The sequence below is a fragment of the Spodoptera frugiperda genome, chromosome 24 (assembly GCF_023101765.2).
Source record: "Spodoptera frugiperda isolate SF20-4 chromosome 24, AGI-APGP_CSIRO_Sfru_2.0, whole genome shotgun sequence".
Lineage (NCBI taxonomy): Eukaryota > Metazoa > Arthropoda > Insecta > Lepidoptera > Noctuidae > Spodoptera > Spodoptera frugiperda.
The window spans coordinates 5786852-5809455 of NC_064235.1; the positions used below are offsets into that span (position 1 = coordinate 5786852).

General features: G+C 46.1%; 1 protein-coding gene across 1 annotated transcript in view; it reads left to right on the top strand.

Moving 5' to 3' along the window:
- The first annotated feature begins 318 nt into the window (after positions 1 to 318).
- The window catches only part of LOC118278535 (1-phosphatidylinositol 4,5-bisphosphate phosphodiesterase epsilon-1), a 95778-nt gene continuing 73492 nt past the window's right edge, over positions 319 to 22604 (top strand). The window contains exons 1-3 of the mRNA XM_050703398.1: positions 319 to 549; positions 4115 to 4233; positions 19219 to 19374. Of these exons, the coding sequence (XP_050559355.1) occupies positions 486 to 549; positions 4115 to 4233; positions 19219 to 19374 (339 nt within the window). The 5' untranslated portion in view covers positions 319 to 485. The remainder of the gene's footprint in view (positions 550 to 4114; positions 4234 to 19218; positions 19375 to 22604) is intronic.

The following is a 22604-nucleotide window of genomic DNA, read 5'->3' on the forward strand; positions in this document are numbered from 1 at the left end:
TCGCACCGCATCGCCTTCGCGTCTAGATCGCTCACGCAGGACGTCGCATCACAGGATATCGCGTTTCAATTCTAATTTAAGATTGTCTTTTTTTATTTTTTTGAGGGGGGAAAATCATCCAATGACTTCTCCCGTCTTGGGCAAAGCGAGAGGGAGTATCAGACTCTCACTGACTAAAAACCACCCCGTTCCTACTCCTGCTTTTCGAGCCGGAGCCCCGCTAGGTAGTCCGCAGCTCCGGATTTAAGATTGTCTACTTTCATACTAAAACGTCAATTTATTATTAACGTTCTTTTATTTATCTTTGTTACAGATAACTAAACACAACACACAAAAATGTCGAAACACCAAGAGTTGCCACAATCCAACCAAGAGATGGCGCAATTAACAACATCATGAAACTCCGCTAGATGCCGCCACGAACATTGTTATGTGAAGTGTTAGAGTGAGATATAAAATATTATTTTGTTATAAGTGCGAGTGAGATGCGAGACGGGTCTAAACCAAAGCCTAGTGGCTCCGCGACTGCCCAGGGTTTTGATGATGAAGGTGAGTCGAAGTCTTGTATGTAATTCATATCTAAATCCAAATCAAAACAGTTTTTGGAACAAGCCATAAGCGGTTTTTTTTTTTTTTTTTTTTATGAAACACGCAAACGAGCAGACGTATCACCTGATGGTAAGCAATCGCCGTCGCCCATGGACACTTGAAACACCAGAAGCGTTACAAGTGCGTTGCCTAACGGTGCAGCTTTTAGAGGGGTTAGGAATTTAAGGGTTGTTCGGGGATTGGGAAGATTGGGAAGGGGGGAATTGGGCCTCCGGTAACCTCACTCACACAACGAAACACAACGCAAGCGTTGTATCACGTCGGTTTTTGGCGAGGTTCCGTGGTGTTACTCCAGTCGAGCCGGCCCATTTGTCGGAGCATGGCTCTCCCGCACTTGTACACCTCATCGCCTACGCGTCTAGATCACTCACGCAGGACATTGCGTTACAGCATATGCTTAATATAACTTGGAAAAAAAATGCTAAACTCCAAATCAAATCAATTCCTTCAACTAAACAGCATACAAGCACTTTAGTAGCGACAAAAGCCAATATACCGTCTACCAGGAAAGCACATAATTTTCTAAAAACTAATTAGAAACCCCACTCACTGCCTTCGTCCACAGAAAGGCTATAAACCTAGGAATAAAACCTCCAATTATTAGGAGCTACTTGCGAAGGCTTCAGTTCCGGCCAGGCAGCAGCTCCTGAATATTTATTACAGATACGTGCTGAAATATTTCTAGCTCGCTTTCAGGTGTGGGTCACACTGGACGAGAAACAATTATTTCAGTTTATACCAACTTCAAAGTCAAAGACAAAGCATTTATTTCAATTAATCCTAAATTAGACACTTTTGAAACGTCAAATTGAATTGTCCGTCAGTCTGTCCGTCAGTGAAGCTAGGCGCTCGTTCCAAAGTGTAGCTTCGAATGGAGAAGAACGAGCAAGAAACTCCATCGTTACTCTTTTTAAAAACTCTTTTTCACGCCTTTTTATCCCTGAAGAGTTAGACAGAGGTGCACATTACAGCACGTAATGCCGCTATACAATGTACATGCACTTTTCACCATTTGTGTTATAAGTCCCTTGTAATAGGGGGTGAGGCTATTACCATATACTGGGCACAATGCCACTGCCACTGAGAAATGTTTCGGAAATCAGAAAAAAAAGCCCAGTAATTCTTTACCCGACCCGGGAATCGAACTCCTTGTTTGGCAGTCGCACTTGCGACCACTCGACCAACGAGGCAGTCGTTTCTGCGAGACAGGCTTTGCTCGTTCAGAGTTGCCTAGCAGGCTTATCAAAGAGCACTGCTGCCCGGCCTTTTTTATGGCATAGGCCGGCTCGACCGGAGTTATACCATGACCTCATAGAAAACCGACGTGAAACAACGCCCGCGTTGTGTTTCGTTGTGAAAGTGATTACCCCGATTCCCAAACCCCGATTCCCCAACAACCCTTAAATTCCCAACCCCCAAAAGGCCGGCAATGCACTTGTAACGCCTCTGGTGTTTCAAGTGTCCATGGGCGGCGGCGACTACTTACCATCAGGTGATCTGTCTGCTTGTTTACCGGCTTATACCATAAAAAAGAAATCGACAACCCGCATTGAGCAAGCGTGGCAATTAATACTCAAACCTTCTCCGTGTGAAAAAAGGCCTTTGGTCAGCAGTGGCCACTTATAGGCTCTATGAACCGGGAAATTAAAGCCTCTTACAAAAAAACATTGTTATGCTTCTAAAATTACTCTCCAAACTTAGCATTTAAAGCTAAGAACAAGTAAGTCTTCAATAACAAACGTTCGTTTCTCCATAATTTTGTTTCAAGTCTCCCTCAAGTATGTTCCCACCTTACTTCGCTCCTTTCGGCCCACAAATACTTTATAACAGTGGTTCTCAATCGGTGGTCCGCTATGGGCAAAATCTGTGGTCCTATTGAAAAAAAAATTAAGAACAAAAATGCAACTTTATAGGAGAAGTAAAAAACACTCCGTGCGCTTCAAATTGTTTACACAATAAATGTTTGAAATTTAAGGGTTCCATATTGACATCAAGTCTGGATCTGATGATGGAACTCTAGGAAAATAGTGGGAAAATTTCGAAAATTGTAGGAGCGATCTAGTTTATTACGTTTTTCAAAGATTTGTTTAAAGACTACAATTTACTAAGGGTCTGGAATTGACATAATGATGTCGCTGACAGATAGTCGAGGAAACTCTTTATTTATGATTTTAATGAGCTCCATTCCACCAATAAAGCCCTTTCATTTTATATCCATAATTAAATATTATTGTATGGTCATCGAGACTAAAAGTGTTTTTTTTTTGACCTGAAGGTGAGAAATCCTCATGGAACCCTCTCACCCGTGGGGACGAAAAGAACTGTCAGACTCTTACTGACTAAAACCCACCCCATATCCCGTCTCACACGTAGGTACGAGGTAGCGGGAAATCAAATTCTTTCGCAGAGGAGTGTGCACCAAATTTTTTTTTTCATGGAACGCGCCGTTTAATTTGCAGACTTATCAAATATCAGATTGTTCTGTCGACAAGAAGGATGTAAAATTCCAATAACTAAATTTGACCCAAACAAACGGGCCGAGCTAAATAAAACCGTTTAAAATAAAGAGCCTTGACCAAGAGACGCTGGGAATTGGGAAGCCCTGCTTTGGAAACATCGATCGACGCGACGCTCAAAGCGTTGCTGAAAACAGCTCCGACTTCCAAAACTTCCCAACTTTAGGGATTGAATTCGAAAACAGTGACAAAGAGTGTTTCCTTTCGCAACTGACTACGTGGTGCCGTGGTTCAGTGATTTTGGGTGGTTTTTTGGCTTTTTGAGGGGAGATGTCAAGTGTTTTTTGTTTTAAGATTTCTTTAATTTTTTTATAGAAGTAACATAAAATATGTAGAAAATAGATAAAAACTTACTTAAAGACTAGCAGCATTTTAATGGACGTATATTTTTTGAGGGGGAAAATCATTCAATGATTTCACCCACCTTTGGCAACGCGAGAGGAGTGTCAGACTCTTACTGACTAAAAACCATCCCGTTCCTACTCTGCTTAGCTCTTTGAGTTTATATATAAGCCATGTCTGTGATGAAGACACAGTAGAATGTATTTCTATGTAACCATCGCTACTCTATCCAAAGATGTCGCAACAATAAATTAAGGGACTACGCATTTGATAGGGATCAGACAATAGTGCTATCTGCTAAACGTGCACCTTTTAAAGATCTTCAACTCGCCTGCCATGCTTTTAAAGATTTTGCACACTCTCTGATGTAAAACAGTCTCACAGTCCAACGGTAGACTAGGGTTGAAATAAGTATAATATTGCGGGCGATTTTTAAGTTATCGAGTTTGTTGCCTGATGTTTGTAATTTAAGATTTCGTGGTATTATAGACGAGTGCATTTTGAAATTCGTTTTGTTTTTTTTTTCATACACACTACTATACACACATTACAACGCTTACAACCAAATAATTGGTCAACTCATTAGCCTATTAATCTAAGAAAAAACATTTAATCTGACCTATCACTAATTCCACCTTCTCCTCCAGGATCTTCAGCACCAGAGGAGACAAACGACGAGGAGTTGGCGTCATTGAAGAATATCCTGCGGTTTCCTGAGGAGGTGGCCCTCAGATTGACAGACACGGAGTATCAGCTTTTCTACCAGGTAGAAATTTTAAAAAGTTATTTTTGTACTAGCTTCCGCCCGCGACTCCGTCCGCGCGGATGTCGGTCTCGCGTGGAAGTTTTATTTCTCCATTTTGAGTAACCCTGACAATGACATCTTATAAATATCAATTGATTGAACCCAAATACGGCGAGGCCCATAATAATTAAGGAGATCCTCTATTGAGCTACTGCTGTTGAGTTCGCGTTCTGTAGAATAAAACTGAAAAATAAAGATTTTTTTCTACGTATTTTTCAAGGATAAAAAGTATCCTATTTTATGCCCAGGATAGTAAGGTATAATTATACCAAGTTTCATCGAAATCGAACCGTTACTTTTCACGTGATGCCTGAACATACAGACAGACAAACATATTTTTAATCACATATTTGGGTTTGGTATCGATCCAGTAACACATTTTCAATGTACAGAATTGACCGTTCTACAGATTTATTATATGTATAGATATTTTTGTATAATTTTTATAAGTATTTAAACTGACATGGTCACTAACACTAACATTAGAACTTGAAACGGGATATTTACCATGTTTATTTATTTCTATGAGTTTCCGATATTTCGGCACTGTTGCAAGCGCCATGATCACGGATGAACTCATAGACACAAATAAACATGGTAAATATTACGTTTTAAGTTCTAATACTATTTGTATCAGTTTACGCGTAAAACATTTAGAAGCTCAACTAATTTCAAGTCATATCGGGACTCATAATATTAATAAGTAACGTGCATGGTATAGGTGTCGTGGTAGCCCGAAAGTTTAAGACGTCCACTTCTCATGCATGAGAGTGTGGGTTCGAAACCTACCAACAGCAAGTACCAATGTGACTTTTTCCGAGTTATATGTACTTTTTAAGATTATTTAGACACCACTGACAAACAGTGAAGGAAAACATCGTGAGGAAACCTGGGCTAATAATTTCTAATTATAAGTTTGAAATCGCCAACCCGCAAATATAGCAAAAAGACTTATTTTTTTCTACAGGTTAAAAGATCAGTACAAATGTCACTATGTCACGGTAAAGGTTTAAAAGGTGAGAAAACAAAATTATTAAGGCGTTACAAAGTTGGCCGGGCCATTTAGTCCTAAATAATACTTTTAATTAAATCTAAGTACTAGATGGAAAAACAAAAAAAAATCTGCCATATTCCCTAAACACAAAAATTAGACATCTCTACCTACCCCCCTAGGGACTAAACGGCTTTAATATACACTCGTTTCAATCCAAAAACAGAGTAAGAGGATTACAAAGCTAAGAATAATACGGCCTACTTCGATTGAGCCCGTGTTTGGATTCGACTTAGGCATGGGTATAAAATATATCGATAATCGATTTAAATCATAATATCGATATAGTCTTTCTATATTTTTCATTTCTTCTTTCTTTTTAAATAAACGTTGCCCCACACTAGGATTTTCTCCTATATCGTGGGTGCGTTTAAAAACATACAAGTTCACATACACATGACACCCAGACCCGAAACAACAATTTGTAGATCACACAAAGAGTTGCTCCGTGTGGGAATCGAACCCGCTACACGATGCACGGTAGCCAGTTGCCCAGCCACCGCGACAACTGTGCAGTCAGATATAAAGTACAGAAACTAACTATTTTATTACTAAATGCTAAATTTACCGTTAGCTTTACTCTTTAGGACGTTGTAAAATAAAATATGGTATCTACGGCTTTAAAGGTAGCTAGTGTTTGAAGATTACAATAGTGAAGAAATTTCGTACCCTGGACCAGTTAATTCAATTTGAGAACATAAAGAAGTTAAAATAGTAAAGAAGTTAAATAAACATTGACTCTACTCTGCATAAAGTGGTTCACAAATACGCACGATGCGTCGCTTCGTCAATTGTTTTCATAGTCAAAGCGACAGAGACAGTAAAAGAGATAGCTCTTTCATAACAAACTCATACGTACATTCTTTTAAAATATCGATAAGATAAAATATCGATATATTTTATTTGCTCACCCATCCCTAGTAAACGGAATAAGACATTCTATTCATTCAAAAATAGGTCGTATAAGCTATCTCTTTGCTCTATTTGTTTTCTGAATAACTTGATACAATGCTTTTTTTTTTTTTTTTTTTTTTTTTTTTTTTCAGGGGGAAAATCATCCAATGACTTCTCTCGCCAGGGCAAAGCGAGAGGGAGTGTCAGACTCTTACTGACTAAAAACCACCCCGTTCCTTCTCCTGCTTGTCAAGCCGGAGCCCCGGTAAACCCGCTAGGTAGTCCGCAGCTCCGGATTAAGCATCAGCCCTATTGGGCCCCATCTGTGGTGGTCTGATGGCTCTTTGAGGCGCGCGCGGAACGCGACGCGCCGCACGCACGGGTCTGGTTCTGGTCGGGCGGCGAGCTACCCTTGCTCACCGTCCGCAGACCCGCACTTACGGTGGCCGGAGATCGTCTCGCGATCCCCGACGCCCGGAGTGTCTCTCGCGACGGCTGGGGCGTGAAGAGGTTCGTTCTCTCACGCGCCCCGCCTCCTCCTTAGCTAGCATGACTGCTTCGCAGAAGGAGGAGACGGCATCCCAGTCCCCCTCGCTCCGCACCATGGTCTGAACCAATGCCGGACGCGAGAGGTCGCCGTCGCCGACCACATCCCTGAGGACACGGCGGTGCTCAGCCCATGCAGGGCACACCGCCACCGTATGCTCCACCGTATCCTCCGGGCGGTCCGCACAGTGATGACACCCGGGCGTTTCCTCCCGCCCAATCAGAAACAGGAACCTACCGAAACTTCCATGTCCGGTAAGCACCTGCGTCAGGCGGTAGGTGAGGACGCCGTGGCGCCTCTCTAGCCACTCCTCAAAGAGGGGACTTACCGCTGCAATGACAGCGAGCCCAGCCCTCGGTTGCGACAGTCGTTGCTGCCATTCCACCATGAGATCACGCCGGAACTCGTCCCGCCACGCACTAATCTGGCGCGGCAGCGGAGTTTCGCCCCGGCGACGCGCGTCGGCGTGCAAACTAAAGACGCGCGCAAGCACCTTTGCCTCCAGATCCCATGGTGGCAATCCGGCAAGGAGGTTCGCCGCTTCCCGGAGATCGTACGATATCCACGGATTATTCGGATGGCCATGACCCTCTGGGACGTAAGTAGCGCCCGAGCTGGCCGCCGCATCAGACTCGGGGCCCATACAGGGGCGCCGTAGAGGGCCATGGACCGCACGATCCCCGCGTACAACCTCCGGCAGGAGGCATTTGGCCCCCGAGGTTGGGCAGGAGCCGCTTAAGCGCAGCCCCCGTCCGTTCCAACTTAGGAGCCAAACGTCGGAAGTGCTCCACGAAGTTCCATCGACTGTCGAGGACGAGTCCTAGGTACTTCATCGTCGTCCCGACACCGATGGTAACCCCTCCTGCCGTTATTTGGGACCCACCCAGAGGTGGCGCGTTCCCGCGGCCATGAAAACACATGGCCTCGGACTTGTGGAGCGCCACCTCGAGTCCCAATTGCCGGATCCTTGCAACGACCGTCGCAACCGCTCTCGCCATAAAATTGGCCGCCGCCTGGTGCGACCTCCCGTGCGCTAGCACCAGCGTGTCGTCGGCGTAACAGACTACGCTGACGCCGTTCGGGAGGTCGGTGCGCAGCACCCAGTCGTAACCGATGTTCCACAGGAGCGGCCCCAAAACCGAACCCTGTGGAACACCGCGCGACATCTCTCGCCGTTTCCACTCACCTTGGTGACCGGGGTACGTGACGAATCTATCCGTCAGGTAGGCCTCGATAACACGACGGAGATAGGTAGGCACCCGGTGATACCGGAGTGCCTCCAGTATGCAGCTCCAGGGTAGGGAATTGAAAGCGTTGGCGATGTCCAGAGACACCGCCACGACGACCCCACCCCTGGACACTGCATTCCCCGTCGTGAGGTCTCTTACGCGCATGATGGCGTCCACCGTGGAGCGCCCTCTGCGGAAGCCGAACTGGCCATCCGCGAGGTCCGGCCCAATTCCGGACAAGTGCGCGACGAGGCGGTTCGAAATTATCCTTTCGAAGACTTTTCCCACCTCGTCGAGCAGCACAATGGGCCGGTACGCGGACGGAGAGTCCGCGGGGCGCCCCGGCTTCTTCACGAGGACCAGTTTTCCCGTCTTCCACTGAAGCGGGAACTGGCCCCTCTCCAAGCATGCGCTGTAGAGACCTATCAATCGAGGCCCGAGAGCCTCGGAGGCCAGGACCCACGCCTTACCATGTAGGCCATCGGGTCCTGGGGCGGTATTCTTGGCGCCCATCCGGCGCACCGCCGCTCTCAGTTCTGCCTCGGTCACCTCGGGAACGGTGTCGTCGTCATCGTCGCTGTGGCCCGCATTGGTCACCGCAGGGGGCGGAGTCATGAATGGAGGGGTGAAACCCCTCCGAAGTCGGGGGAACAAGGCGCCAACTACCTCCTCCACAACTTCTGGCCGGAGACTCTGAGTCAGCGGGGGAGCCCAGGTGCGGAGCTTATCACGCACCATCCGATAGGGGCGCCCCCATGGATCTCTGTTCAGAGTCTCCAGCATCTCCCGGCGGGCTTTCTCCTTAGCCCGCCAAATTTCCGCTTTGAGGGCGGCCTTTGCCGCCTTGTACCCCTCGTACAACTCCGCCTCTCTTACCTCCGCATCTGAAGGACGGATACGGAGCCTGCGGTGCCTGGTGTACCGGCGTCGCGCAGCAACGCACGCACTGCGCATAGCAGCCAACTCCTGCGACCACCAGTACACCTGGCGCTTGCGCTGACCTGGTCGGACCCGGGGCATCGCCACGTCACATATTCTGGACATGGCGTCCTGGAGCCATCTTGCTTCCTCGTCGATGTCGGCAGGCCTGTCCGGTGGTATCACCCAGGCCTGCACGATTGCGGCTTCCAGGAAAAGCTCCCGGTCCAGCTGTCTCAGCGCCCAACGCGGGCCACATGGGGCCTGTCTGACTGGCGGGTCCGCGGCCTCGGTGGAGACGTCAAACCGGATGTACCGGTGGTCCGAGAACGTCTCCACCTCCTCCATAACGCGCCAGTCAACGACACGAGGTGACAGAGCGGGGCTGGCGAACGATATGTCCACCACCGATTCGCCCTGCATCCGCACGCACGTGGGGACAGAACCCCGGTTCAGGACGACTAGGCCTGTCTCCAGAGCCCAGTCTTCCACCATCCTACCCCGGACGTCAGTGAGCCGGGAACCCCAAGCCAAGTTTTTGGCATTGAAGTCCCCGAGCACAAGCACGGGGAGGGAACGGAACCCGACGACGACGGCGACCAACTCCCTGAGGGAGTTGTGGAACTCGGCGAGAGTTCGGTTCGGAGAGAAATACACGCCCACCACAGCGATCTCTCCGAACCGTGCTGCGACACAACCCCGGCCTCTCTGAGCGCTCTCGAGAGTCGGGGTACCGGCGGCGGCCGACGAGATGATGGTCACCGAGCCGTTTAAGTCCGCCACCCAGTGATCCCTGGGCGGGACGAAATACGGCTCGGAGACCACAGCAACATTGATTGACCACTGCGCCATGCTCTGGAGCAGCAGATCCTGAGCGGCGGCGCAGTGGTTGATATTCGCCTGGAGGAGGCGGAATGGATTTATTACTGGCAATCCATCACGACCTCCTCCCTGGCAGCATTACAGCCGGCGGTGGCTACGGCGGCGGTAGTAGTGGCGACGGCGGCGGCGGCGGCGGCGGCGGCGGCGGAGGGCCTACCCTTGCCCCTTGGTTTGGTTGGGGGGAGCAGGCCTTGCTCCCGACCCGGTGATTGGCCGGCTTACCGGCCGCTGCACATGCGTCGCAGTGCAGCGGGGCGGTGCATGAGCCAGCTCTGTGACCGGGCTGACCGCATCGGAAGCAGCGGTCGCTGCGGTCAACCTCTGAGGTGCATTTGGCGCTTACGTGATCGCCCACGTGGCAGCGGTAGCACCTCAGAGGCCGGATTTCGAGCAGCCTGACCTGCGCCGAAACCCAACCTACCAGGAGCCTTTTACCCTCCTTTATCTTTTTGGCCGCTGTGACGGGGCAGCTCACTACGACTGTGCGCAACCCCGAATTGTCCGGACGGATGGTGCCTGCCTTGACCTGTTCAGCAGGGCACCCTCCTGTCCTGGCGACAGCGGCCACCACCTCTTGTTCCGTTACGGAGTCATCCAGGCCCATTATTCGCAGATCCAAGCATTTTGTGGGCCTGGACACGCGAACCTCGTCCGCACCAAGACACGCCCGGAGCCTTTCAGCTAGGGCGTCTGCGGACGGACCACTAGTCGCGCCGGGGACCTCCAGTAGACGGGCTCCAGTCGCAGTTGCCTTGATTGCAAACCCGTCAGGTGCCCCGAACTCCGCAGGAGTCACCGCCCCCTTTAATTTGGCGAGGACGTCGCCATATGTCACGCCCCTTTGGACAGCATCGGGCTGTAGTGTTAGAACTACAGCCGCGGTCTTAGGGGCGCGAAGCAAGGCCGCAGCGCGCTTCTCTTTGCGCTGCTGCTGGCGCCGCTCTTTGGCGACCCTCCTCGCCTCGCCGACTACTTGCCACTCGCCACCACCGAGATCTCTTGCCGGCGGGATAGGCATAACTGTGGCCGGGCCAACGGCCTGCTGAGCCGTTACTCCCCCTCTTCTTTTATTTCTGCGCCCTGTTGGCGCATTCGGTGGAGGCTCCACCTGCACTGGTGGAGGCACCGGGGCCCTCGCAGGAGGAGCCGCTCTTGCCCTCGCCGGCGGTTGAGTGCCGCGGCCAGTCTGACCAGAAGGCTTGGCCGCAACAGCCGCATATGAGCGCGAGGCCGTCTGACTCGCTGCTAGAGGTGGACGGAGGACCTTACTTTCCAGCACGTCAAAACGCTGCCGGAAAGCAGCCATCTCCCGCCGCATCAGTCCGAGTGTGTCAGACTCCGGCATGGGCTGGGGTCGGCTTCCACGTGAAGCGGCTAGCTCAGCTTTGGTAGCCTGAAGCTCGGCCTCCAGAGCCGCATTAGAGGCCGACAACCGCGCCAGTTCTCGCCGCATTATGACCAGCTCGCTGTGCACTTTTTCGGCTGAGGGCAGCCCACACCGTTTAAAGACGGCTGACATTATGGTGGTCTCCGCCGACTTCATTTGCTCATTTCTGGCAGGCTGGGATTTCTTACCAGCCAGCCTGCGGAGCTCCTCCTTGATGGTTTGGCGGAGACCAACGGAATCGTGCTCAGCCTCTAAGCCATCGGCAGCAGTCACGTCCATTATGGAGGAATCTGACAGTCGTTCGACTGGCTCGGTGCGGGCAGTGGCTGCCGACCTCTTGCAGCCCTTGCCCTTGCCCTTGCCCCTCGCGGCCGTGGATATTTTTGGGGCTGGGGCCTCCTGCGTGTTGAAGGACAACGCCAGTCCCTCCTGGTCCTCCTCTAGTCTGGGACGCTTAAATGACGCTCGCGTTAGGCGCTTTGACCTAATGCTCGCGTCGGATACGGGTGGGGCGTCAGACTCCGAGTCCGACGTCCTCCGACTTGGCGCTCGTATGGGGGATTCCCCACGGGCACCAGAGCCACTAGGGCTCTCAAAAACGATTACTGCAGGCGAGCTGAGCTCACCTGCCCTCTCCTCATCTAGTGGTGTTGTTTTTTTATTTGTCTCCATAAAGTTCCCACGAGTATGGGGGAAATATCCAGTCCACCCAGGCAGTGCCCCCTGTACCTGGGTAAGTGTATGTTTGTTTCCCAACTAGGGGGTCCACCGGTCCCCTAGCTGGGGGTGCGCTCGCGACTGACACTACTCCTCAGCCACGCATACCCTCGCCACGCACCAGAACTTGGTATTGGAGGAATTTTTTATAGAGGTTATCTTCCTCGCGGTCCGGGCGATCAAGCCAAGACCCTCGTCCCGTTCAGAGTCATAAAACATGACCATGACCTCTTCCCGGATTACGATATCAACGGTTGCAGTCGGGATCAACTTGTGCCCCGATGCTGCTCGTTGGCAGGGTGAGTGCACAACGAGCACCGTCCTTGCCTCTCCCCCACGCTCTCTGCTAAGTCAGAGAGACGGGCGGAAAGACGCTCCTTCGGAGGCGCAGGCCATGTGTTAGCACAAAGCCTGCCGCCTTCAGAACCCATCTCAGGTTCTTCCGCCCCGTCCAGAAATTCGCTACAGGCAATAGCCACTCCAACCCTATCACCCTCGTTAGGGGGACTATTGCCTGTACCCAGGGTGCACCACGGGGAGGTCTTCTGGCACCGCACCCCTGATACAATGCTTTAGGTGTATTTTCCTTTGGCAAACGGAAGAATGCCTTTTAAATGCTTTTACCTAGGCTTTGCTTAAACAACCTAAGTTAGGTAATATCACTAAATCACTTTTAGGTACCCTTTTTATAAATAGGTTCTATACAATGTAACACCCACTTTTCACCAGTTATTTTATGAGTCCCATTTAGTAGGTAGGTGAGCCTATTGCCATTAAACCAAGCTTAATTTTAGATTCGATGCTATTACTGAGATTGAAAACTGAAAAAGTTTAATATTAAGTGTGGGAGAGCCATGCTTCGGCACGAATGGGCCAGCTCGACCGGAGTGATACCACGGCCTCACAGACAACCGATGTGACACAACGCATGCGTTGTGTTTCATTGTGTGAGTGAGGTTACCGGAAGCCTAATTACCCCCTTCCTAATCCTCCCAATCCAGGCCAAAAGGCAGGTAACGCACTTGTAACGCCTCTGGTATTTTGGGTATCCATGGGCTGGGGGCGATTGATTTCCGTTGATGAGGTGATCCGTCTGCTCGTTTACCGTCTTCTACCATAAAAATATACTTTATCCGATCTGAGAATCGAACCTACGGCCCTTTGCCTTGCCTTGCCTTTCATCTCCGTGTGGTATTACTGAGAAAAAAGACCAAAAAAAGCAATTATACTTTTCCCAATTGGCAAACCTACGCTAATATAAAAGACTAGCTACTTCCGCGCGGTTTCACCCGCTCTGCTTGGCTCCTATTGGTCATAGCGTGATGTTTTATAGTCTAGAGCTATATATATATCATCAATAAATGCAATTCAAAACAAAAATAATTAATCAAATCGGACCGGTAGTTCTGGAGATTAGTGAGTTCAAACAAACAAACTCTCTAGCTTTATAATATTAGTATAGATTTTTTCGCGACAGTGATATTTACCTCCTTCAACACTTAGAAAAAAAGCCCGAAACTAAACAGTCACGTTTCCACCGAGTCAACTAGACAAAATTACCTCAAAAACTTACAGTTTTAGAACAATAACACTAACAATTGTATTTTAAATAACAAAAGGCTGTCGCGTATAATTTTAGATCCGATCGATATGGCGAGCGCCGTGTCAGAAACAGCGAGTTTCGCACAGATAGAAAGAAGGGCTTTAGATTTATTCTAATCTGTGGCGACACATGACAAGTGACAGATAACAGAAGTCGCACAAGTGTGAGCCATGCTTCGGCACGAATGGGCCGGCTCGACCGGAGTGATACCACGGCCTCACAGAAAACCGACGTGAAACAACGCTTGCGTTGTGTGAGTGAGGTTACCGGAGGCGTAATCTTCCCATTCCCCAATTCCCCATCAACCCTTTAATTCCTAGCCCCCAAAAGGTCGGCAATGCACTTGTAACGCCTCTAATGTTTTAAGTGTCTATGGCGGCGGCGATTGCTTACCATCAGATGATACATATGCTCGATTACGTGTTCCTAAAAACAAAAAATATGACGACACATGACAAGTGACAGATTACAGAAGTCGCACATAGACGATCGACGAATAAATCAACGGACGACGTCATAAAAATCCTACATCGCATATAATATGCGAGATCCCTAAGAAAAAGAGGATCCTCCCACCAGGCGAGGTGATCGTGCTCGGCGGGCTTTCTGTCCAACTGTTGTTCGTTGGGATTTTCTGTCCATGTTTATTATTATTTTTTATGAAACACAAACGTCACCTGATGGTAAGCAATCGCCGCCGCCCATGGACACTTGAAACACCAGAGGCGTTGCCGGCTTTTTGGGAGTTAGGAATTTAAGGGTCGTTGTTCGGGAATCGGGGATTGGGAAGGGGGAATTGGGTCTCCGGTAACCTCACTCACATAACGAAACACAACGCAAGCGTTGTTTCACGTCGGTTTTCTGTGTAGCCGTGGTATCACTCCGGAGAAGCATGGCTCTCCCACACTTGCTTATCCGCTGGGCTATGTCAGCGACTTTTAATTTGGCCCTTCTTTAATATACCACCAATCTGGTTTAATATAAGGTATGAACATCACTCATATGACTTAAATGTAACTACAAATACACTAGTACACAGAAGCACAATACAACTAAATATTTCATCGAAAAACGAAAATCAACAAAATAAATTCTGTATGAACAGCTACATGTACCTTGACCACAGAAGAGCTGTAATGTTGTAGGTTGTCTAGGAATGTTACGTTTTTTTTTTCGTATTTGTAAACAGTGTTCAAATTAGCTTAAAGGGAAAGATGTACTTTTTGGCTTACCTACTGGGCCTATTTCACTCATTTATCTCATATTGTCAACCAAGATGATAAAAAATATGTGGTTTAAATTAAGTCATAAGAAGTTTCCATATACGGTATATGTTTAATATCAAATTGGCAGAAATAATGACCGAAAAATTTTCTCAAATCAAAATCCACGACAAAGGTTTCTTGAAAAATCTTCCTTATTCGTTTAAATGGGGCACGAGTGACGCGACAGTCGGTACCGACTTCACCAGCCGTCGAACTCACAGCGCATAAAATTGTAATAGCAAATTGACTCAATAATCTCCGTCGACACAACGCCAGCGTTGGTACGACATTTTCCTTGATTTTTTTATTTTATTTTATTTTATAAATTCTTCTCTGACTGCCTCGTTGGTCGAATCGCAAGTTGGTGACTGCCGAACAAGGGGTCTCGGGTTCGATTCCCGGGTCGGGCAAAGTGTAACTGGGCTTTTTTCGGTTTTTCGAAAATTTCTCAGTAGTAGCACGGAGTCTGGAATTGTGTCCAGTATATGGCAATAGGCTCACCCCCTATTACATAGGACTTATAACACAAATGGTGAAAAGTGGGTGTACATTATATAGCGGCATTACGTGTCGTAATGAGCACCTCTGCCTACCCCTTCGGGGATAAAAGGCGTGACGTTGCTCATTATTTATTTTATAAATTTTTCTTATAGTAGGTAGTACAGATGTCAGCGCGCTTTTCCACCAGTGATGTGCTGTGAATGCGTTTGGTTTCCACCAATCATATTTATGGGTACATATAGTAAGTTAGCACTGGTGGAAACGGGTTTAGTTAAGCTATGTTTTTTATATGCTTTTAGCCATGGTGTCTGTGTTAATATCGGCAGTTATGTGTCAATTCAATCCGTGCCGTTTTGTGGAAATAACAATAAAATAAGCGTTAATATGGAATGCTGCGTGCTATGGATGGCTTCCCTACTATCGATACATCGCATACTCGAGCTGCGCATCTTTCTCGCACAGCTACTTTGCGGCGACGCATCTTAATGGTAAATCTTACTCATAGCTTAGTATCAGTGGAAACAGTCACATAGTTTCACAGCTTAGCTATTACATCTTCGTAACATAGCTACATAGCACATCTCTGGTGGAAAAGCACCCTAAATCTTTGCAATGCTATTTCATTTGCATATTTCTCACTTCATTGTAGTCTTGTATTTTATAATACAAATTGGCTAGGCAACCGGCTGCTATACTACTAGTAGCCAGTACGATTCCTACACAGATCAGCTATTTGTGTGATCTACAAATAGTTGTTTCACGTTTATACAAAGCGGAAGGAACGGGGTTTAGTCAGTAAGAGTTCGCTTAAGAGCGTCGCCCAAGGCGAAAGAAATCATTGGATGATATTCCCCCCGGCAAAAAAATAATAATAAAGGTCTGGGTGTCATGTGTTTGTGTATGTGAACTTGTATATTTGTAAACACACCCACGACACAGGAGAAAATCCTAGTATGGGACAATGTTTAAAAAAAACTAATCCCTAATACCGTATCTACCAGTAGAGCTGATGCCTAATCCGGAACTGCAGATTACCTAGCGGGTTTACCGGGGCTCCGGCTAGAAAAGCAGGAGTAGGAACGGGGTGGTTTTTAGTCAGTAAGAGTCCGACACTTTCTCGCCCAAGGTGGGAGAGTCATCATGATTATGCCCACTCAAAACAAAAAATAAAGGTCAGCAACAGTAGGAACGGGGTGGTTTTTAGTCAGTAAGAGTCTGAAACTCCCTCTCGCCTCGCCCAAGGCGGGATTTTCCACCCTCAAAAAAAGCATGGGTGTCATGTGTATGTGAACTTGTATATTTGTAAACGCACCCACAACACCGGAAAAAACCTTAGTATCGGATAACGTTTAAAAGAAACTAATACCTCATACCGTATCTGCGATATTTTCTCCTCTGTGACTGAACTAAGGTAATCCCATTTCCTATGTGCGGTTAAGGGTCGCCGATTCCCAATCGATTGGATCGCTTAACCGATAAATAAGCTCAGAACTCGCTTATCTTGAGAGGAAAATATATGTTTTTATATATCTTAAGTATTTTCCCAAACATATACTTATAGTATAAGTGTGGGAGAGCCATGCTTCGACACGAATGGGCCGGCTCGACCGGTGTGATACCACGGCCTCACAGAAAAGCGACGTGAAACAACGCTTGCGTTGTGTGAGTGAGTTTACCGGAGGCCCAATTCCCCCCTTCCCAATCTTCCCAATCCCCGAAAAACAACCCTTAAATTCCTAACCCCCAAAAAGCCGACAACGCACTTGTAACGCCTCTGGTGTTTCAAGTGTCCATGGGCGGCGGCGATTGCTTACAATCAGGTGATACGTCTGCAGGGTTACCGGCGTGTTTCATAAAAAAAAAACATATAGTATACTACATATAGTATATAGCCTCCTGCTGCCGGCGTCACCCGCGTCCCCGTGGGATAAAAAGTAGCTAATGTGATATTACAGACAAAGATATTACGGTATTAGAGCTCAGAGGGACAGAGAAAGATTATTTTCTCACCTCTGATCTGGGGGCTTACTCTTGAATCCAATTCCGATCGATCGACATTGATATTGTGAAATTTTGTACTCTTGAGTTGCAACACTAGCGCCCATTGCATCCGTATTGCGTGGATATTGAATGAACTAAATGGTATTGAGTTTGGTTTTATATTCCGTACTCTGAATGAAGAAGCACTGAAGAATACAGTTTGAATAGAATGTCTACACAAAGTTTCAGCTTAAAATACGCTTAAAAAAATTGGTACCAAATACGCTGTCGGTACGTATACGTACGCTGTGGTACCAAATTGGTGTCGCATGGTTCTTGATTTTATAAATCATACAAACGTGTCACAACACTACAGGGATCACTCGCTAATTACGAAACATTTTTTCTGTAAATCTGATCGCCTAGTACCTATCTACCTAATTTTAATTCGCATGAAAAATAAAATAAAATAAAAATATTGGAAAAAATCATAACTTCGTTCCATGAAAACATGAGTTTAAAAAACCCTTCCCGTATCGTTTGTTATGTTATCTAGAAACCGTGCACTTGATATGTATACCCCTTTTTTGTTACACCGTGTATATGTGAGAACTTAAAACCGCAACATATCACCCAACGCGACAGTCTAAAATATCACATACTCTCTTAAATTCACTTATAAATAGACAAAGTAAACGCATTTGAATCAATCAATATATCGATACAATTTAGATTATTACATTTTACGTTCGGAGTGCTTTGAAATACGGGGGTAAAGGGGTAATTTAATAGAAAAGGGTAAAGTACTGCGTAAGGGTAAAACATAAAGGAATGCAAAGAGAATTTATTTATATATAAATACATGAACAGGTTTATAGAAAATAAGAAACAACTACGAATAAGAAACTTTAGTACATTTGACAGAGTCCAAGCTGCAGCGCCTTCTGATAACGTGCTTTTCAAGACACGAGATTGATTTTACACTTAGGTATATAATGGTGAATTTACTCAGAAAATAGCCGGCGTAGGAATCGAACCCGCGACGCGTTGCACAGTAGCCGGTCACCCAACCACAACGATTACTGTGTAATCACACCTTTAATACAAGAGGTATCACGACTGCGGACCATGTAGAAATCTGTTTAATTTCGCTGTAAAATAATTTTCGAAGAACTATCTTCCCCAAAATTTTTTTTTTTTTTTAAAACGTTGCCCCGCACTAGGATTTTCTCCTGTGTCGTGGGTGCGTTTACAAACATACAAGTTCACATACACATGACACCCAGACCCGAAACAACAATTTGTGGATCACACAAAGAGTTGCTCCGTGCGGGAATCGAACCCGCTACCCGTTGCGCGGCAGCCAGTTGCCCAGCCACCGCACTAACCATGCAGTCAATTATAACGTTGCAGCTCATTTCAATGGTTAGTCGTAGTTTTAGGACATACTTCCAGTCTTTGTGTGGGAAAGTCATGCTTGCGCACTGCTGGGCACTAATACACAATGCAAGCGTAGTGTTCTATTGTATTAGTGACGTTACCGGACGCCCAATTACCTCCCTCAAAATATTTAAACAACCCTTAAATTCTTAACTCCCAAAAGACCAGCAACGCACTTGTAACGCCTTTTGTGTTTCGGGTGTCCATGGGCGGCGGCGATTGCTTACCATCAGGTGATCCGTCTGCTCGTTTACCGGCTTATACCACAAAAAAGTCTATAATCCTAATATGTTAATTATGATGTTATCGGCTTACTCACGTACTGTTTTGACGCGGCGATTGTCTGTGTAGCAGCGCGACAATCGCCGCGTCGTGTGTCGCGGAATGCTGCTCATGAATATGAGCCTCTAGCATGACTTGAAACTAGTCGAGTTCCTCGTCAAAACAGTACGTGAGTAAGCCGATAACATCATAATTAATTTAGTATGTCTCACGAAAGTTACAATAACAATCCTAACATGTTTGTTACCAGGTGCCTCCAATCGACTACCTGCGCCAGGTGACCCTGGATCTTGGCGGAGAAGGTGTCCTTGGCGCGGTGAATGAGCGGCACATGATCAGGAGGACACCGCCCTCACACAGCGCGTCCAAGAGTTCGGTCAGAGCACTCATCAGGAGGTTTAACGCGGTAAGTTCATAAGTGAATAGGGTTTTTTGAGGGGGAAAGTCACCCAATGACTTCTCTCGCCTTATGACTTCTCCCACCTTGTGACTTCTCCCGCCTTAAGTGAATAGGGTAGACGACTAATTTTCATTTTAATGTCCGACTTGTAGATTGTTTTATAATATTAGATATGTATTTTTTTATTTTCTTTCGGAAATAAATACTTTCGAAGATATATCGATTTGAAATTTCGCGTGACGTCACTTTTAGGTACATTTTATACGTAGAAATGACGTATTTACTCCCACTTTTGAACTTTGATCTGTTGTATCTAAAGTATTGTTATCTTATATGAAAAAAAGATAGTCACATAATTTCACTGCTTAGCTATTACATCTTCTTAGCATAACTACATAGCATATCTCTGGTGGACACTGAAGTATTATTTTAGCCCTTACCAAACAGCATAAAGTACAGCTCTATCTCAAAAAATCATTAGCATATTTCTTCTAATCTAGGTATCATATACAAATCCAACTCCTATACATTGACAACCACAGAATATACACATCAATCAACCAGTCTACCACATATTTATGTATGTTCATGCATATATATATACATACATGTATGTACAATTTACACAAGACGTGTCCTAAGTGACTTAAATCCTAACTTCGGACGGCCATGCCTAAGGACGCTCCTAACTAAGTTAGGGCCGTATTTACATTTAAATAAACTTTGGTTACAGAGAAATAATTTAACGTTACATAACTGTAGCTTTAAGGGATAAATATATAAGAGAAATTAGTTAAAACATGAGTTTTTAAGTGTTTTTTTTTATGAAACACGCCAGTAATCACGCAGACATATTACAATCGCATCGCCGGTAATCGAGCAGACGTATTACAATCGCATCGATAAGCAATCGCCGCCGCCCATGGGCACCTGAAACACCAGAGGCGTTACAAGTGCGTTGCCGGCTTTTTGGGGGTTAGAAATTTAAGGGTTGTTGGGGAATCGGGGATTGGGAAGATTAGGAAGGGGGGAATTGGGCCTCCGGTAACCTCACTCACATAACGAAACACAACGCAAGCGTTGTTTCACGTCGGTTTTCTGTAAGGCCGTGGTATCACTCCGGTCGAGCCGGCCCATTCGTGCCGAAGCATGGCTCTCCTACACTTAAAAATGATCGCACATGTGTCACATCAAAATTATGTTACTATCCCACACGCTCAATACTTTTAACGAGCAAGTGACAGCCGGCTTTTGCGCACTCATTGTTTTTTTGTTATTGTGTCTCGAATCAGTATAATCGATTCTTCCAAATATACATAGCCCATATTCGTCTCCGCTTGCACTTTCGTTTGTTTTGTTTTGTTTTCAACAATCTTGCTAACAAGTATATTTTTTTCATCGGAGCTATCTAAGTCCATGTTCCGAAAAGCACACTTTAACACCGAAAACAAAACTTTGACTGTGTGGAATACTGGTACTGCCTTTGTAGTGCATCCGACCGGCTCCGAGAGCATCCGATCGGCTCCGAGCGCATCCGACCGGCTCCGAGAGCATCCGATCGGCTCCGAGAGCATCCGATCGGCTCCGAGCGCATCCGCTTCAAGCCACTTCTAGCCGGTCTATATGAAATACTTGGAAACTCCGTTCCGACCACCTCCAGGCGTATACAATCCGGTCTGTGTGAACGGACCCTTATTCGCCAATCTTGTTAGCCTAAAACTAAAAAACTCATCACTATTAATACTAAAATAACGCCATTTTCATCTAATTACACCAAAAAGCAGTCAGTAAGTAAACTGTCTAACTAATACTGTTTATAAAAAGGTAGAATTTATTGCAAGTGGACAATACATAGGTAGGTAAATCGAATTACCGCCACAATTATCATTATCCGCGACCAAAAGCCACGAGCACACACCCACAGGACAATTAGAACACATAAAATTGTTTTAGTGATGTGCGTATTCAGTATCGATATATCGATTCTGTGATTAAATTGAAGTATCGATAGTTTTTGTTGAAATATCCGTATATTAATTATTTTTTACACTATCAGTAATTTTTGGAAAAAATAGTATCGATGGTAATGTAAATAGTATTGATATTGACTGTGCGTTTATTTGTACGTCTAGACGAATTATATTTTTAAGCTTTGTACTTCCAAGTCAAGTAATTTAATATAATTTGTTAAATGTGAAATAAATTATCATGAGGAAACATGGGTTTATAATTTCTGATTATTAGTTTGAACCTGCATTGAGCAAGCGTGGTGATTAATGCTCTCATAGAAGAGACCTTTGACCTTTTCTATGCACGTATTTCAATGACTTTATAATACTATTTTTATCAAGGAACAAACGTGCAGTTGGTGTAGTGGCTAGGCAACCGGCTGCCGTACAACGTGTAGCGAGTTCGATTTCCGCACGGAGCACACACACTTTATGTAATCCAGAAATAATGAAATATTCATACGGCCTTCGAAAACGTATTTCCTTAAAAAGACTGCTATTTTCCCTACTAAACTATTTCTCCCTAGCAACATTGGTAGGTGACAAATGTTTTCCACTCTCCTGTCTCCACACGGCGATCAAGCCCATACCATCACACTTGAAATATGCTCTCCATCAGACCACAGCCTCTATTTTCCTCCTATTTTTCCTGTTTCCCAATCGCTTTATAAATGAGCCAACATTATTTTCACATCAACAACCCATCTCGATTTCTGAGGACATTACTCTGAGAGTTATATCGAAACAAACCGACTTGTATGCAGTACGCGTCTTGTATCGACGATGCTAACTTTGTATAATGTGTTTGCGAGTTTAAGACACTTTAATAGGCTTAAATAGTCCACTAGTGGGCTAAACTTTGGCAGGTTTTTTATGGGTCTGGAAAATGAGTAGACCAATTACCTGATGGTAAGCAATCGGCACGGACTATGCGGACTACCTAGTGAGTTCGCCAGGGCCGGCTCGAAGAGTAGGAGTAGGAACGTGGTGATTTTTGGTCAGTTAGAGTCTGACTCTCCCTCTCGTCTCGCCGCGAGAGAAGTCATTGGATGATTTACACACTCTTAAAATGATGATTTTCCCCGGTAGTCGCATATTTCGAAGCATATACTTAAAGTTCACATAATTATGCCAAGTTTAAAAAGAAAAAGCCTAGTAATACTATGCCCAACCCGGGAATCGGACCCGAGACCCATTAGCCGACCAACGAGTCAGTCTTATAAATCC